Below are 15,725 nucleotides of genomic sequence, written 5' to 3' on the forward strand. Positions count from 1 at the left end.
AGAAAGCTCGAAACCAATGGGACAGGAGGGGATGCAGCCATCCCTAGATACTTCCAGAGTTTGGAGCTCAGCCAGCTATCTGCCTTGAGAGGAGCCTTCCCAGGAAACATATGAGTCACTTCCTGGACAACGGGTCAGGTCTAACACTCCTCCTCACAGTCAGACACCCATATTGAATTGTCATGGAAGACCCTCAAAGATCTGGTGACTCGGTCCTGCTGGCAAGGGGAGGGGGCGGGGGGACACACGGCACGGGACAACACGACGGGACGGGACGCATTCCTGTAGACTGCCACCCCCACAGCATTCCAGGAGCCCCACATCAGGCTGGTTGCTTAGCACTAATACCCCAGATGTGGCAAAGAAGCAGAGTGCATATCGACCTCAAGTAGACCGTGAGGGCTCAAGGAGCAACCTCTCTACTCTCAAATAGGGCAGGGACAATAGAGGTGCCGGTAGGTGGAGCCTGCACAGTCAGCTCCCCTCCAGACAGTAGGAGGGGGCCCTCAGTTCCATAGAAGTGGATGTGCCATTCCCCAAAAGGTCCCCTAGGCACATCCTGCCCTAGACATAGCAGTGTCTGCCCTGGGGACCATATGCAGTACAGACAGACCTCAGCTGAACACCCCAGGCCAGGTTTCCAGACAGGCACTATGCCACTATGCAGGATTTTCCCCTGCCACCTGCAGGCTCTGCCCAAGCACTCAGCACTCACCTGTGTAAGTCAGAAAGACCAACCGGTACAGGTCAAAAGTCAGTGGTCTGCCCTTCACCTGGCAGGTGGGATCGTGCCACTCCTCCTCTGGCGGCTGATGCAGTGGTCAGAAGGAGTTCCAGCGCCACCGGATCTGGAAGCAGGCATAACAGTCAGGCCTACTATTTTCTTCTGGACCAGGGTGGGGCAGAGGATATTGCTGGCCAGCCTGATCTAGGGAGGAACCAAATGCCTTCTCCAGGTGCTCCACCCTCCAGACCCATCCACCACTGTCCCTCCCCCACCAAACAGCATCGACTGCAGACTGGAGGGGGCGGGGGATCAACTGTCCACCACTGGGGATGGGAGAAATTACAGACCTTCATTTGGAAATGGGACCCAAATACACGCTGTCTCATTGAAGGAAGGGCATGACACAAACAGAGGCCCGACCACAATACATGCCCCGGGGTCAGTCTCTAAAAGCTCAGAATCTCTGGGGTGCTGCTTCTGAACACACCCAGCAACCTAAGGCACAGTCAGCAGACTGAATGTTAATTTCCTGAAAAAGGGCCGGCGTGGGAGACGCGATCAGCCAGAAATAGCTCTTGGGCCTGGACACAACCGCCCTACACTCAGCCCCTGGACTTCTGTGCCCTCCATGGCACTCGGCACCCGCCTCACCGAGGGACTGAAGGCGGCTAGGCGAGGAATCCCCGCGTCACCGAAATGAAGTCACTACCGCCCCTCCCCGTCTCCCCACTCCCACCCCCCATGCCAATGGGCGGATCTGCGGTCTCAGGGGGAGGGAACCGGTATCCAGGGACAATGAACCGGGTGCTCAGATTTTGACTCTCTGGGTTTCTTCATGAAAGGGACCGCCAAGCCTGTCCAAGAAGCCTGGAGACCCTCTCCCTTCCCCCTCCGCTTCTACTCTCCCGCCCCGGCGTCGATCTTCCGGAAAGGAGCCTGCAGCGCTTCCTACCGGCGCTGCCTCCTGGGCGTCCCCGAGGCCAGCGGTGAGGACTAGAGACATCGGTGCCTGAGGCACTCGGGACGCTGATCCCCCACACTCTACGACCAGGCTCCGTGGAGCACTCACCAATCACACTTTGGAGAATCAGCCCGGGCGGCGGCTGTAGGAGTGCTCGCTAGGAGTGCTCAGAATGCTCAGCCCGGGGCCTGCGAGGACACGCCCCGCGAGCGACCCCGCCCCGGGCGCAGCCCCGCCTACGGCCGGCCTGGGTTGGGCAAGTCCCAACCGGTTTGGTGCAACGGCGCGCGGGAGATCTCACAGCACTGCGAGACCTGGAACCTGCCCCGTCTGTGCGGCCGGAAAGTTGACTTGAGGGCGCCGGTGGTCACCAAGACCCCCTACTCATTCAGAGACAGAAGACCTAGGCGGGAGGTAGAACCCGGATAGGGTGTGGAGAGGTGGAGAAGGTGGCACCTAGACCACCAGTGCCCAGAACTGAGACCAAGACCAAATTCTCCTCCAGTCAAAGCCAGGGAACCACTCTGAGGCTGCATGTTCTAGCGGCTGAGGAAATGCCAGAGGGGAAGCTCCAGGTCAGTGTGGTGATGAGTTCCGGGAACCCCACAGACACGTGAGGGCCCTGCAAGAAGTATACCAAGTCAGGAGGGCATATGGCCTGTCTAGGAGCGGTGCCAGAGGATGAGGGTGTAAGAGCCTGGACCAGAGTAGCTGACCATGGAAGTGAGGAGCAAGACTCCCTTTCCACATAAGGACTAGCATGGGAGTGGACGCTTGTTGAAACCTGAGTCCTTGGAGACTCAGCGGAGAAGGATGGTGAGGAAGGGCTTAGCAAATGACCAGACTCACAGAACATACACAAGCACACAGGAACCCACAGCCACGGCAGGCTAGTATGAACCTGTGAATCTCTCCATGTCCCCCTTGTGCAAGGGACGCCAAGCATGAACCACAAATGCGCTGTGCTTTCCAGACACACAAAAGGCAAGAAGCGCACAGTGGTCAGTGGCCTTTATTGGTCCGCTAAACAGAGATGAAGACAGGATGGAGACAGAAGGGTTTGACCACTCAGAGGTTAGCTCCTTCAGGCAGGTGATGCCTTCTGGCCACATACTTAGCAGACAACCACCACACATAACTGGCTGATCATAAGAAAGTCCCAGTGAGTCATTTGGGGCTGGTCATCGCGCACTAGGAAGATGGCCAGAACCTCTTCTGGGGGGCCGAGCCCAGCCACAGCAGCAGCAGCAGTAGGTGGGCCCAGGCTTGTGGGCAATAGCTAGAGCCTTCCTGTGACTGCTGCCCAGCAGCTTAGTCTCACAGGCATCTCTCTCATCCCGAAGCCGCAGGTTCAGCTCCCTAGAGAAGAAGAGTTTGAGACTGAGGGGGTTAAGACCTAGAGGAGGCAGCGGGTGGGGAACGTGGGTTTGGTCCCCCTGAGTCCAGAGGCTATAGGGCAGACATAAAGACTTCCAGCAAGATGGGTGGGAGGCAAGAATATCTGAGAACTTGAAACCACTTCTCCACACAGCCTAGGTAGGCCTGACCCACCTCAGCAGCTCCAGCTGCCTTAGGAGGCTGAGTTTCTCCTTCTGCATGTTCCTGGAGACAGCAACCACATCTCTGTGGGTAGAAGGTGGTGATCCAGATGCGAGGTGGGGAAAGGGACCCTCTACCCTCACCACAGGCACCTCATGGCACCTTTGAGTTTGCTCCTGACGACCCTGAGCTTCGCCCTCCAGTCGGCTGAGCTGCTCTTGAGCCTGATCCAGCTGTGTCCTCACGGCCTCATAGGCCCTACGCAGCTGGGTGTGCTGGGCCTGTGCCTCTAGCTGCTCCGCAGTCCGAGCCTGAAGCTGCTGTTCCAGCTGGGGAATGTTGGAAGGCTGCTGGAGATCCACGCTCCCCCGACCCACAATGCCAAGCTGACCCTTTGCCCCTGAGGCTCCTTAGCCGAGGACCCCGAGGCACAAGGAACCCCCAAAGAAGTTGAGTATGTGCGAGGATGCAGACATGAACTGACTAGGGCGTACCTCCCGCTGCCGCAGGCCTGCGCGCTCCAGCTCCTGCTCGCGGGTCTGCAGCTCCAATTCCAGGTGGCCCCTCTGTTCCTCCCGGGCTAGTTTCTGGGATGTACAGCCGCACTAGAGCCTCTGCTCCCGGCTCAGAGGAGGCAGGCGGAGAGGCAAGGGTGGGGAGCGAAGGGGTGGAGAGCGCGGGAGGGGGCACTTGCGGAGGCAATGTTCCCCGGACTTGGGGCAGCTTGGACTCCCGGGAGGTGAGTCCTTCGAGGAGGGACCAGTTAGGGAAAGGCGGAGCCAGAGAAGCCAGCGAGGCTGGGCGTGGCATTCGCGGGCCCACCTGGCTCTGGCCGCGGTGTCGCTGCTCCCCCAGCTGCTGCTCCAGCTCTTCGTAGAGTCCGCGCACCTCTCTCTCGTGCTCACTCTCCCGCCTTCGAGGAACCGGGATATCACAGGCATGATCAGATCATTTGCCAGCTTCGTCTCTGTCCCCTCGTGAGACCCCCCACCAAACCTCGCCAGGCCAGCCCTCACCGCCGCAGCGCCTGCTCCAAACCGTCGCGCTCCCGGGCCGCCGCCTCCAGGCAGGCCGACGCGCGCATCAGAACTTCCTCCAGGGAGCCCAGGAGCTCCGGTCGCTCGCGCTGCAGCCCGATCCAGAGTGTCCTTACCGCCCATTGCCTAGAGGGCGTGAACGGAGACTGGAGCTGGCAGGTGCAGGGGGAGAGTGCCCCCTTTGCGGACGGTGAACCCCCTGGAGAACCCAGCGGCCCAGAACTGGCAGCACTTCGGCCGCGCACAGCTCATCCCTATGGAGTGTACCCTCATGCCTGCCTAGTCTGCAAGATGGCTTGTGTACCGAGAGCTATGCCAGTGGGTTACTAGGTGTCTGGTGGCGCCCTGCCCTGCAGGGCTATAGCCTCCTGAAATGCAAATCCTGAGGAAAATCACGCCAGGCCACTCTCCCAGACAGTCACAGCTAACAAAGGATAGACTAGCCGGCCTAGGGGTTCCGTGGCAACAGGCAGGCAGACAAGGTGGACAGAACATGCTGAGGAGAAGGAACAAACGAGAAAAGTGGGCCCATGGTCAACTCACTCGCCCAGAACCCGGGCCACTCCCAGCTTCTCTAAAGAAGTGCAGAATGTCTCAACATCGTCGTCCTCTTCCAGAGAGCCCCCTGTGCTTGACTCAAAGGTTTCCTCGGGTGTCCTGAAGGAGGACCCACTTTGGGCCCACTCCACCCCCACAAATTTCCCTGCAGACATGGGGGGAAAGATGACCAGGGCTGTGGGTTAACACCCAGGACCTCCCCAACTCCCCGGTCACACACAACACATCCTGCCCTCTCTCAAGGCCCAGTTTCCTGTTTTTCTTCCTTGTTCTGGTTCTATTGGCCTGGGAATGGGAAATGACAGCCAGTTCCCTCGCCCCACCTGGGTTGGCAGAGAAGAGATTGGGGGAGGGCAGACCATATACGCAGCAGAGTAGCTGGGGGTGGTGCAGCTCACAAGGTGACTGCAGACAGGAATGCTTGGGGAGTTGTGAAAGGCACAGGCTGGGTAGAGTCTCACAGGAGCCTCAGTAAGGTCTCCAGGTGATTGGGACCTGCTCACCCAGGCCTAGGCAGAACTCCCGGGCTGTGAGGAAGCCAGTGTGGGCCTGGTCCAGACTTTCAAACACAGCCTCCAACTGCTCAGGTGTAAGGGGCAGATCACTCTGTAGGCCCTAGCCAGGCAAGAAAGACCAAGGTGAGCAGTCAAGGTCGGCCTTGGGCCTGGCAGCCTCTGGGAGCTGTAGCTCACCTGTAAGTCCCGCCTAGTGATGAAGCCCTTAGCATCCTTGTCACACAGCAGAAAGAGCTCCTGGGCCTGCCGCAACACTTCTGCACGATGCCCTGCTGAGATTCCCTCTGTCTCCTCTTCCTGCTGGCCCTCCCCAGGCGTAGGCTGCCCAGGGCTGGCCATAGGAGCAAATCTTGGCTCTAGTGGGTGCTGTGAAGCCAAGGGAAGGTTAGAAGACATGGGAGGGGGGATGAAGGTGTGGCAGAGGGTGCAGACAGAGCAAGGGCTTGGGACCTGCCTGTTCTAGGTAGGAAAATGAACAGAAGGCAAAGCGTTGTGACGGGGTGCTCTATGTCACTGGGATGGGCTGAAGCAGACAGACTTGGTACCAGAGTTGCTGCCCAGGACCAGCCATCTCAGGAAGTCGAGATTTGAGGGAAAGGCTCCCAGGACAGAGCTGGTTTGAGAAAGTGAGGGTGAGTCTGCTATGGTGGCATATACTTTGTTTGTTTTTGGTTTAGGAGACAGGGTTTGTCTGTGTGATGGTCCTGGCTGTCCTGAGGTGGCGTAGGGGTGACATACACTTTTATTTTATTATTATTTTATTTTCTGAGACAGGGTGTCTCTGTGTAGCTTTGGAGCCTGTCCAGGAACTCACTCTGTAGACCAGGCTGAACTTGAACTCAGAGAGATCCACCCGCCTCTACCTCCCAAGTGCCGGGATTAAAACTGCGTGCTACCACCACCAGGCAGCACACACTCTTAATCCCAGCACTCTGGAGGCAAAGTTAGGTAGAGTTCATGGCCAGGTTGCTCTACACAGCAAGTTCCAAGAAGTCCAAAGCTATGTAGTGTGATCCTATCTCAAAAAAAAAAAAAAAGAAAGAAAGAAAGAAAGAAAGAAAGAAAGAAAAGAACAAAGAAAAAAGAAAAGAAGAGAAAAAAGAAAGAAGAGAGAAACGAGAAACCAGGCATAATGGCACAAGCCTGTAGCCCTAGTACTCAGGAGGCAGAGGAAGACAGATCTCTGTGAGCTCGAGGCCAGCCTGATCTACCAAGTGAGTTTCAGGACAGCTAGGACTGTTACACAAAGAAGCCTTGTCTCTAAGAATCAAAAAAGGAGGAAGAGGAGAAAAGTGAAAGGGTGGAGTTGCTACAGAAAACTTGTAGAAACAGGTGGCCAGCTCTTGGCAGCCAGGAGAGAGATTTTGCAGTGACAGAGGGCCAGAGGGTGAAGATCAGCCACATCCTGACCTTGGGAGAGCCCAAGCTGGGGCTACCTAAGGAAGAGGACTGAATCACTCCTGACCAAGTCCTTAGCCTCAGGCCGGAGCCTGTGATACCCTGGCCTTCTGACAGCTGGCAAGCAGAGAGTAAACTCCATCAGCCACTCCCACCTGCCAATGAGGCCTTAAGGGTGCAGGTGCAAGGTCCCAGCCCCAGGCACTGGACAGCTTTTGTAAGAAACACCCCCACATCTTGGTTTAAGACAGCCTCAGATCCTTTTCTCTTCCCCTGGGGCCTCCTTCTCACCTCCTGGAATGAACATCCCACCTCTAATCAGGACCACCTGTGTGTCCCACAGTGCCCTAACCTCAGATTTCCCAAAGCTACAGCCGTGACACCAACTCAGACCGGCTATCTCACTTCTCAGCCCCCCTACCCATATTCCAGGAAGAGAGGGATGATAATCCAGTAAGCAAACACGAGGAAGCAGCAGGAAAGGACAACCTGGAGTCATTGCCCCTTGACGGCTACTCTCACTTCAACCAGACACGGTCAGCAAGGGCTCCAGGCCTCCACAGGACCGGAGGTCCATCCCAGCCGGAAGCTGAGCTGCAAACATGCTCCGGGGAGTTCAGAGGAAAGGCAGCGGGTGGGCCCACAGGCATCCACAGACGTCTAGGCTAGCTGTGGTGTACCTCGGGTACACAGCCGTCCCAGACAGACGCGTGCGGTCGCCACTCCACACAACAGCCCGAAGGTGCGACCACCGGGGCCGGGATCCCATGGTTGGGGTTAGGGAAGCCCGGCAGTTGCGGTGCTGGGACCCCAGCCGCGGGACCTGCGAACCAATACCTACCTGCGAGCCGCACCTCCGCACCTGCCGCAGACGGGCCGCTCCTCCCGGAAACGCAACGCGCGGCGCGCCCCGCCCCTGCCCGGACCCCGACAACCTGCTAGGGGCCCGGACCCACAGCGACCTTGCGGCCTTACAGGCGGGGAGACCCCGTGATAGTACGTCCGGGTGAATCCACCGGTTTTGTCCCGCCTCTCCTATCTTGATGGCCCGACTCAGGGTGGCTAACTCTCCCGGGAGAGCCACAGGGGGCAGCAATGTTGACGTCGTGTCCCTCACCCCCACCCCAAGACCCTTCCAGGACAGGATCAAGGCCGCGGAGGTACAGATACCAGCCCCCACTCCGCCCGGAATATCCAGACTTAGGGTGCCAAGAAGTGTGTGTAGGAAAATGCCGAGCAGGAAATAGACCAAATACTTTCAGTGGCCGTATCTAGGGCTGGGGAGACTAGACTTTTCGTCTCTATACTTTTTCAGCTTGGAGTCTTCTAAGTTTGAATGCTAGCAAAAGGCATGAGCATTAGCGGCACTCCTGTGTGAGTGAAGTAAGTGTGAGGCCACAGTGAGGCTACCTCAAGCAGTCTGCCCCCAGCGCTCCTTTTGGGGCACAGTCCTGCACAGTCCTGATCAGAGTCCCCCTAGGCCTAAGAGAACTCTAGGAGATGGTGCCAAAGTTCTACTTCGGAGGAAATCCATCCACTTCCAAGGGTATGCCCCCCCATCAAGCCCCTAAACTGACCTGAGAAAACTGGCCTGGGTTTCACAGGCTGCAGAGGCGCTGGGGGGCCCTGTGCTTCTCAAGTAGAACCACAACAGCCTGGCCCTATAGGACAGGACCTGGAGACAAGAGGAGGGGCGGCCCCTGGCACCTAGGCCAGGGACCTGCCTGGCCGGCTCGCCCAGTCCTGCTGTCCCAGGTCCCATAACCAGACCAACCGTTATTGTTGGCTAGGGGCTGCAACCGCAGTCTCTGTGCACCTTTTGGGAGGGGCCAAACGGGTGCTGAGCAGGGAGGACCAAGCCAAGTCCTGCAGATTGACAGCTACACTCACCCCTCCCAATTCTCCTTCCTCGGAGACTGCATACCACCACACACATCCCAGCAGGGGATACTTTCAGGAAACCATGATGAGCTGCTCCCTTGAGTTAGGACCTCACTACCTTGCCTCGGTACTCCAGACCACTCCCAAGGTTCTGGGAGGAAAAGGTATGGTCACAGGACAAAAAAGGCACATGCACACACGCACCTGGCAATGAGGAGTGTGACAACCGAGAAAGAAGAGCCAAGCACCAAGTTCTGAGCAAGGCGCCCAGTCTGGGCCCGGGACTGAGCTTCCCTGGTCCCCAGGCCTCAGGTCCACAAGCTTCACCCTTCACAGGGACCCAGCCCTGAAGTCAGCCCTGATCCACACCCTCACTGTGTCACCGCGTGGAGCGGATGTGCGGGTGACACCTTTTGTAAACATCTTCCCCCTAGTGCTTGAGATGGAATCAGCCTGGTGCCTGCTGGACAAGGGCTTGACCACTGAGTTACTCCAACCCAACACTTTAGTTTTTATTATACTGAGGTTCTCAGTCCTAAACATATCAGCTGGCACTTGACGCACTGCCCAAGAGACAGTCAGGAGGCCTCTGGGCAAACAGAGCAGCATCCATGAGTTCTTGCCAGAGGGCTGACCCTAGGAGAGGGTCGCCAGCAGCCGGGTCTCAAAGCAACTCTGCGAGGCCCAACAGTTAACTATTGAGAGAGATGGCTCTGTCCGCCGACCTCAGTCAGAGGCCAGAGTAACATGTGAGGGGAGGACAGCAGAAGCTGAGCTGTGGTTTGGTTTTTATTATATCTACTTTGGCAAAAATAAATAATTCTTGACACACTCTGCAAGGAAACTTGAAGAACGGGGAGCAGCAGCAGCAGCTGTGGAATTCTCAAGACTTGACCCTGCACTGAGAAAGGTGGTGGGCAGGGGAGAGGAAGGCACAGGTGAGAGGGAAGGGCTCTGTAGGCTCCCAGAGAGGATGCACCTCAGCCCTCCCCACCGGGAGCAGCACGGCGAGTGGCTGGTAAAATGTTTTACATCAACCCCCCTTTTGCAGCTGTGCAGGGTCCTATGTCCTCATTCCACAGCATGTAAGGGAGAGAGCCAAGGGACAGGGGCTTGGTCTACCCCAGAGCTCCTCAAAGTGGGGCAGGGCGACTCGGAGCTTGGCTGGTAGCAGAGGAAACTGGGAATGATGGTTCTCAGCAAGGTGGGAGGCCAGGTGGATGCTGTGGGGTGGCAGGGTCTGTGGAGGCAGGGCTGGCCGGTGTGCGCATTCGCAAGGCATCCGGAGGGAAGGCCACATTGGTGCAGAAGAGACCCAGCAGCAGCTGACGCTGGCATTCCTCCCACTTGGCCAGCGCGTCCCCCAGTGAGAGGTTGTTTCGTACCCAGTTGGGCAATGCCTCGCTGTAGGTGGAGCAAGACAGTGGCACAGAGGGCAGAGACTGGGCTCGACGCAGCTCCACCTGCTCAGACAGCCTGCAAGGGGGGAGGCATGGGGGAAAAGAAGATTTATTGAGGGTCCGAGGGCCCAGGCCCCAGGCTCCGGGTGGATAGGCAGTCGTGGCAGCTCACCTGGAAGGTAGGTGGTCACCCAGTTTCCTCTTGGCCCTCATCACCAGGTACTGGCAGATGCTGCCTGTCTGCTCTTTCATCCATCGGATATCCTCAGGAACATCGGGCAGCCACTCCAACAAGCTAGCAAGGGAGCACCAAGTATGACCTCAGAAACGGCAGTTTAGGCTCTGATGGTCACCCGCCAGATACTGACATCTACCCTCCCCACATCTCCCAAGCAGCTTATGGCTCAGGGGTGATCTAGACTTCCATCTCCTATGTATGATATGTTGACATGTTCTCCCCAGACTCCCCTTCCCACCCTCACCGGATGGTGAAGGACACTGCACTCTCCAGTGGCAAAGTATAGGGCACCATCATGGCAGTGGCCAGGCGCACTGGCAGCATGTTGGAGAGGGTGGTCATCAGGTCCTTAGGCTCCACACAGGCCTCCAGAAGGGCTGCAGGTGGGAAGGCGGTAGCCAATTAGGGCAGTGGAAGCCTCCCAGACCTCCTGGCCAAGCTTCTCCAAAGGACCCTGTTCCTTCCCTTGACCTCCCTCCCCATGGCACACCCTCATTGAGTCTGGCAGGCAGGTGTTCTAGAATTCGATCTTGTCCATGGAGTTGCAAATTGTCCTCCTCCCCAGTCCTCTCCTCAGACACAGCAGCTTCCTCTGCATCCTTTTCCTGGGGGACAACCGGGGGCAGCGCCAGCAAGGGGTTGGGCTGGTTCAATAGGCCTGGGTTGGGGATGGGGTGACAGAGATGCCATCAGAGTTTATGGTCAGCAGGGGGCATTGCAGAGCCAGCTTCTCCCAACCCAGGGCTGCCCACACACCATTCCTCCTAAGGAATCGAAGCCCGTCTCTGTAGCCCTGCTTGCACATCTCCCGGAGGACCTGTGAGAGGATGGATATATCAGTCCAGCGCAGTTACGTCCTGCTGTAACAGGTAAGTCCCTGAAACAACTGCTTCCGCCGACAACCTGGCCTGGCTTAGAAAAGCATACACGAGTCCCAGTGCTGTCCCAGCGCTAAGTCGCCAGCAGCTTTCTCCCCAGCGCAGTCAGGACTAGCTGTGCTGGCTCACCATGGGCTCGGGTGGGAAGAGAGCCTTTGAAAGGCGGTAGAGATTGCGCAGGTTGAACTGGATGCTGGTGTTGGTGACGCGAAGTTCATGGATATTGGTCGAGCTGTCCTGTGGGCAGATGTCACTCTCTCCTGAGAACGGGGACACTGTAATGGTGTTCTTCAGCTCATAGAGTGGCAAGTTGTCCGAAATGCCGCCATCCACGTAGCGCTTTGCAAGAACACATATTCATAGCCACATGGTTAGGGGCCCGCTGGGTGTTTTGGAAGCTCTATCTGGTAGCTATTCCATTCGAGCCTTTTGCCCAGTAGGCACTGGCCCCTGGGGACTCAACAAATGGGCAAACAGATGGAATTGGGATGGGCACCAGCCACAGGAAGTGTGCATCTCCCCAGGGCTGCCCTGCATCTTGAGTCATGGGAAGTGAGGCAACAGGCAGTGAGGGACTGGAGAGGAGCGAGGTGCCCTGCTGGCCTTTCTCCTCCACCCCTTTATCCCACGGCCCAGACAGTAGACGATGCTTGTCATTCCAGGACAGGGCTAAGCAGGGATACATACTTACCACTCCTTGGAGGGTAGGAGGGATGAGGCCACAGTATACCGGGATAAAAGTGCTGCAGACATTGGCCTGAAGGACAAGATACAGGGCAGTAGTAGCACCAGCCTTGAGTTAATCCCATACCCCCCAGCACCATTTCTTCAGGGCCTACCTGGATGAGCTCATCTTTGGAGCTAAAGTGGGATATGATGACATTCTCCCCATCTGAAACCCGAGTCAGGGAGATGCCCAGGCGTCCACTGGCACGTTCATGGCAATCAGCAGGCAGGGTCTTCAGTAGACAGCCACGGATGGTCTTCACCAGGTTGAAGGAAGGGTGCAAAGGGCCCAGAAACCGCTTCCGGGCCTCCTTGGACACCTCAATAATGTTGGCACCTGCTTCACCTGGGACAGCAGGACCAGGATTAGTGATAACTCTCCCAGTTTAGTGACCATGCTTCCCCCAGGACTCCACACCCAGGAGGTACTCAGATGTGCGACAGTCTGTTGATCCTTAAGACGCCCATGTCCACACTGGGGACTGGCTCACAGTTGGAACTTTGCCACCTAAGTGGAAAGAGGCAGGCCACCACCCTGGGGATGGCAAGCTGGGATTGGAACCTGCCCTATGTCTGGTATTTCCCAACTGTCTGTCCCCATGAGTCACTGTGCCTAACATGGTACGGCACGTGACCCAGAGAGTGGGGGAGATAGGGTCAAATCTGACTTGCTTCAACCTTCACCTACTTGACCAGATATGGGTGGGTGGGCAGTTCCACAAAACCCAGTTCAGCCCAGGAGGCACAACCTCGAGAATATCAAGCTAAAATGGGGATCCCACCTCTTGGGAGGATACGATGGTCTCACTTCAGCCAATAGCAAGCACTCTAACACTCTTAGGAGCCCATGGGTGCTGGCCCACCCAGAAGTAGAGTCACCAGGGAGAGGAGAGTATAGTGTTTTTCCCTGGCCATCTATGGCCTCCTCTAAGACTCCCTCACAGCAGGCATGGAATATACACAGACCAAGGGCTCACAGCTGCCACCTGCCACAGTGTCATGGTTCTAGCTGCTCAGGATCACCCGTGAGATGATTGACAGTAAGTAGTTCTGTGAGACTGGTATCCCTAATTCAGTCCCAACTCAGGCGGCATCTTGGTGTATGTCTGAGACCAACTGGCCACTATACCCACTCTTCTGAAGGCCTCCATGAGAGCCAGTGGGCAAGATCACAGGGTGAACCCCCAAGGTACCAGGAACTTCTCCTTTTCCCTCCTTAGGGCAAAGGTGATGGGAGAGAGACAGCAGAGAACCCTAGAGAGGCCCCAGCTGAGCTGGACTCCCTGGTCACCTTGGCTGACCTATGGGACGGGGGATGGGCAGCAGTTCCCAGGACTCTTAAGGAGGAAGAACGTTGTGTGCTGTAAACAACAACCCACGTGGTAGCCGGAAGTACCATGGCAGTAGCTGGAGACCCAGCCCCCCCTTTCCATTTCTGTACTCTTGAAACAGGTCAGAGCACAGAAGTATGGCCACACACACACCCCCACCCCCGAAGTGGATCAGCTGGCCACAGCTGGGGAGTCAGGCTGTCAATACACCATGGACAGCGGAAGAACTTATGCCCAGCCCTGACTCCAGCTGGACTTTGCCTTCAGGGGTCCCTTTAGGGACTATACCACAGTGTCCAGATGCCCATTCCAGGTACCCTTGTACTAGGCCCCAGAAGCACAGCAGTTTGCAGCAGCAGAGCCTCAGGACGCAGTGACCCCTGGCACCCTGTTCGGGTAAAGTATGCCCCTCCTCTCTCTCTCTCTCTCTCTCTCTCTCTCTCTCTCTCTCTCTCTCTCTCTCTCTCTCTCTCTGCCGGTCCCGCCCACTATTTACTTTCTCTTTCCAATAACACAGTCTGGCAGCACCTGCCTGTCCCCAACTTTTGTGCCCCTAGAGGTGGGTTACTCGGGCACCGGAGGGAATGCCACCAGCCAGGATAGCGCCATGCCCCCACCCCAAACCCTAGACACTCTGAACAAAACAAAACAGAACCCGCCCCGACCAGGACTCAGAACTGGACCTTCGGTAGTAGTTCCGGGATACGAGCAGAGACACCCCCTCCACCGCGCCTACTGTACTAGCTGCTGGATCAGCTTCCCTACGCGGGCTGGGCGTGGGACGCTAGAGCATCCACCCGGGCCCGCGCGGTACCCACCACACCCTGCCCAACTTCCGCGCAACTCGGCTCACCCAGGCAGGCCCCAGTGACCAGCGCCGTGGCGGTGAGCGCCCCTGCCGAGGCGCCGTAGATGTGCGTGGCGTTGGCCACCAGGAAGGGCGCGTGCTCTCGGAGGCAGGAGGCCACGCCAATGTGGTAGACGCCGAGGAAGCCGCAGCCAGCGAACGAGATATTCCACTTGGTCTCCCTCGGGAACATCGTGGCTCAGTGTCCAGCGGGCTGTGGGTTCCGCAGTCGCGGTAGCTTGGGGTCCCCGCCGGCGGAGGCGGAGACGCTAAGCCGGCAGGCGGAGGAGGAGGTGTTTTAGTGAGGGACGAGGGCGGAGCCCGGTCGGCAGGGGGCAGGACCTGGGCGCGCGACCCAACTGGATCGCGCCGGGAACGGCCGCGCCCCCGAGGCCCCGCCTCTCCACGACACCTGCTGGGCCAAGCCGGCTGAGAGATCCGGAGGGCCTCCTAACTCCTTGGCCTCCTTCCTTCGACCCCACAGCGTGGGCAGCCGCTGGCCTTGGTATGGCCTGAGTAAGTAGAGAGGTGAGAGTTCCATACAGACCTGGTTACTGGGGCTAAGAAGAGCTCTGGTTTGTGAACAGGAGCCTCCCCCTTCTCCAGGGACACCCACGCAGACACAAAAGTACTGGGACCTGGGTGAAAACGCAGAGATAGAACCCCCTTGGACCCGAAAACCTGAGCCATGCAGACTTCAGCTCCCAAGACCCATGGGCCCAACAGCAAACTGGCACTGGCCCAGCAAACAAACGCTGCCACAGACAAGTCCCGCTCACCCTAAGGGGGTCCCTCGATACCCTGGCTCCTGGGCCTATAGCTATCTGATCCTGGCTCCTAATTTATGAGGTCTACCTGGTCTCAGACTAAGGCCTCACCCTAACTAGTTGTCCCAGGAGGTGGTGAACTCCTGGATATTGTCACTCTCCCGCCCTTTTTCCGCATTGTTCCCTCAGCTGTGGGACAGGCTAGGCTAGCTTAGACCCAGGAACAGCTTTCATCTTGCCCTACAACAAGGAGCAGGCCCAGGTTGGGGCGATGGGTGACAGTGTCTTTGTGCCTAGAAATTCTCACTCCCAGAAGCTCAGCTTTAGGCCTGTCACAACAGCAGAAGTACAAATGAGTTACCAACAGCTCAGCCAGAAGATCTCTGAGCCACAGTGACTCTTACTCAGGTGACCCAGGTCCTTGACATGCACCACAAAGAATTCCAAAACCAGTAGGAATGAAGTTAGTTTATTAAGCATACAAATGAGAGGTAGGCATTCAAGAGCCAAGCACCAGCCATAGTAATGTGTCTACCTGCCTGAGCAGTAGCCATGTGTGCAACTTGGAGGGATTTTGAAGCTGTTTAATCTAGAAATAAACTGATTTTAGATATAAGCTAAAGGATGTGCTGATACACTTCTTTTCTTATCTATGGACTTCAGTCCTTGAAGTCTTGCACCTGCCTCCACCTCTCAAGTGCTGGGATTAGAGCCTTTAAAAGGTACACCATACAGGCTTGCAGCTGGAGAAGGAAGTGTGTAGGGAGTAAACACTTAAAGGGATCCTACACATGTCACGAGGAGGATGGGATTGAGGCAGTTGAGTTTATTAGTCACTTTGTGAGGTTTTCCCAGAAAAGGGAGTACAGTTCTTTGGCAGGTGGTCTGGTCAATAATGTTGAAAACCCCTGGATGTCAGCCA

The 15,725-nt window shown here is 57.0% G+C and overlaps 2 protein-coding genes across 3 annotated transcripts; both read right to left on the reverse strand.

Moving 5' to 3' along the window:
* Positions 1-1,909: 1,909 nt before the first annotated feature.
* Positions 1,910-6,096, reverse strand: Cracr2b (calcium release activated channel regulator 2B). Of its 2 annotated transcripts, XM_057778376.1 has the most exons (9): positions 5,515-6,096; positions 5,326-5,437; positions 4,808-4,967; positions 4,244-4,390; positions 4,050-4,140; positions 3,722-3,814; positions 3,390-3,556; positions 3,240-3,311; positions 1,910-3,047 (listed from the first exon to the last, which is right to left on the reverse strand). In XM_057778376.1, the coding sequence occupies exons 1-9, from the start codon at positions 5,731-5,733 to the stop codon at positions 2,870-2,872; spliced, it is 1,239 nt and encodes a 412-aa protein (XP_057634359.1). In that variant the 5' UTR covers positions 5,734-6,096; the 3' UTR covers positions 1,910-2,869. The 2 variants fall into 2 exon arrangements, with proteins under 2 accessions (XP_057634359.1, XP_057634360.1); XM_057778377.1 differs by lacking the exon at positions 3,390-3,556 and having other exon boundaries at positions 2,910-3,047.
* A 3,291-nt stretch (positions 6,097-9,387) lies between these two features.
* On the reverse strand, positions 9,388-14,314 carry Pnpla2 (patatin like phospholipase domain containing 2). The gene is made up of 9 exons (XM_057779736.1): positions 14,043-14,314; positions 11,972-12,204; positions 11,824-11,889; positions 11,262-11,471; positions 11,011-11,071; positions 10,745-10,912; positions 10,499-10,631; positions 10,189-10,311; positions 9,388-10,092 (listed from the first exon to the last, which is right to left on the reverse strand). Exons 1-9 carry the CDS (start codon positions 14,227-14,229, stop codon positions 9,813-9,815), a joined length of 1,461 nt encoding a protein of 486 aa, XP_057635719.1. The 5' UTR covers positions 14,230-14,314; the 3' UTR covers positions 9,388-9,812.
* Positions 14,315-15,725: the final 1,411 nt, after the last annotated feature.

This window comes from Chionomys nivalis, chromosome 8, assembly GCF_950005125.1.
Source record: "Chionomys nivalis chromosome 8, mChiNiv1.1, whole genome shotgun sequence".
Lineage (NCBI taxonomy): Eukaryota > Metazoa > Chordata > Mammalia > Rodentia > Cricetidae > Chionomys > Chionomys nivalis.

Excerpts from the sequence above, each read along its gene's own strand:
- Cracr2b (XM_057778376.1), bottom strand. The coding sequence starts at position 5,733 with ATGTCTTCTAACCTTCCCTTGGCTTCACAGCACCCACTAGAGCCAAGA. Across the intron at positions 4,968-5,325 it reads GGAGTTCTGCCTAGGCCTGG|GGAAATTTGTGGGGGTGGAG; the intron begins GTGAGCAGGTCC and ends CCATGTCTGCAG. Across the intron at positions 4,141-4,243 it reads TTGGAGCAGGCGCTGCGGCG|GCGGGAGAGTGAGCACGAGA; the intron begins GTGAGGGCTGGC and ends GGTTCCTCGAAG.
- Pnpla2 (XM_057779736.1), bottom strand. The coding sequence starts at position 14,229 with ATGTTCCCGAGGGAGACCAAGTGGAATATCTCGTTCGCTGGCTGCGGC. Across the intron at positions 11,890-11,971 it reads CCAAAGATGAGCTCATCCAG|GCCAATGTCTGCAGCACTTT; the intron begins GTAGGCCCTGAA and ends CTTGTCCTTCAG. Across the intron at positions 10,093-10,188 it reads GGTGACCACCTACCTTCCAG|GCTGTCTGAGCAGGTGGAGC; the intron begins GTGAGCTGCCAC and ends CCCCCCTTGCAG.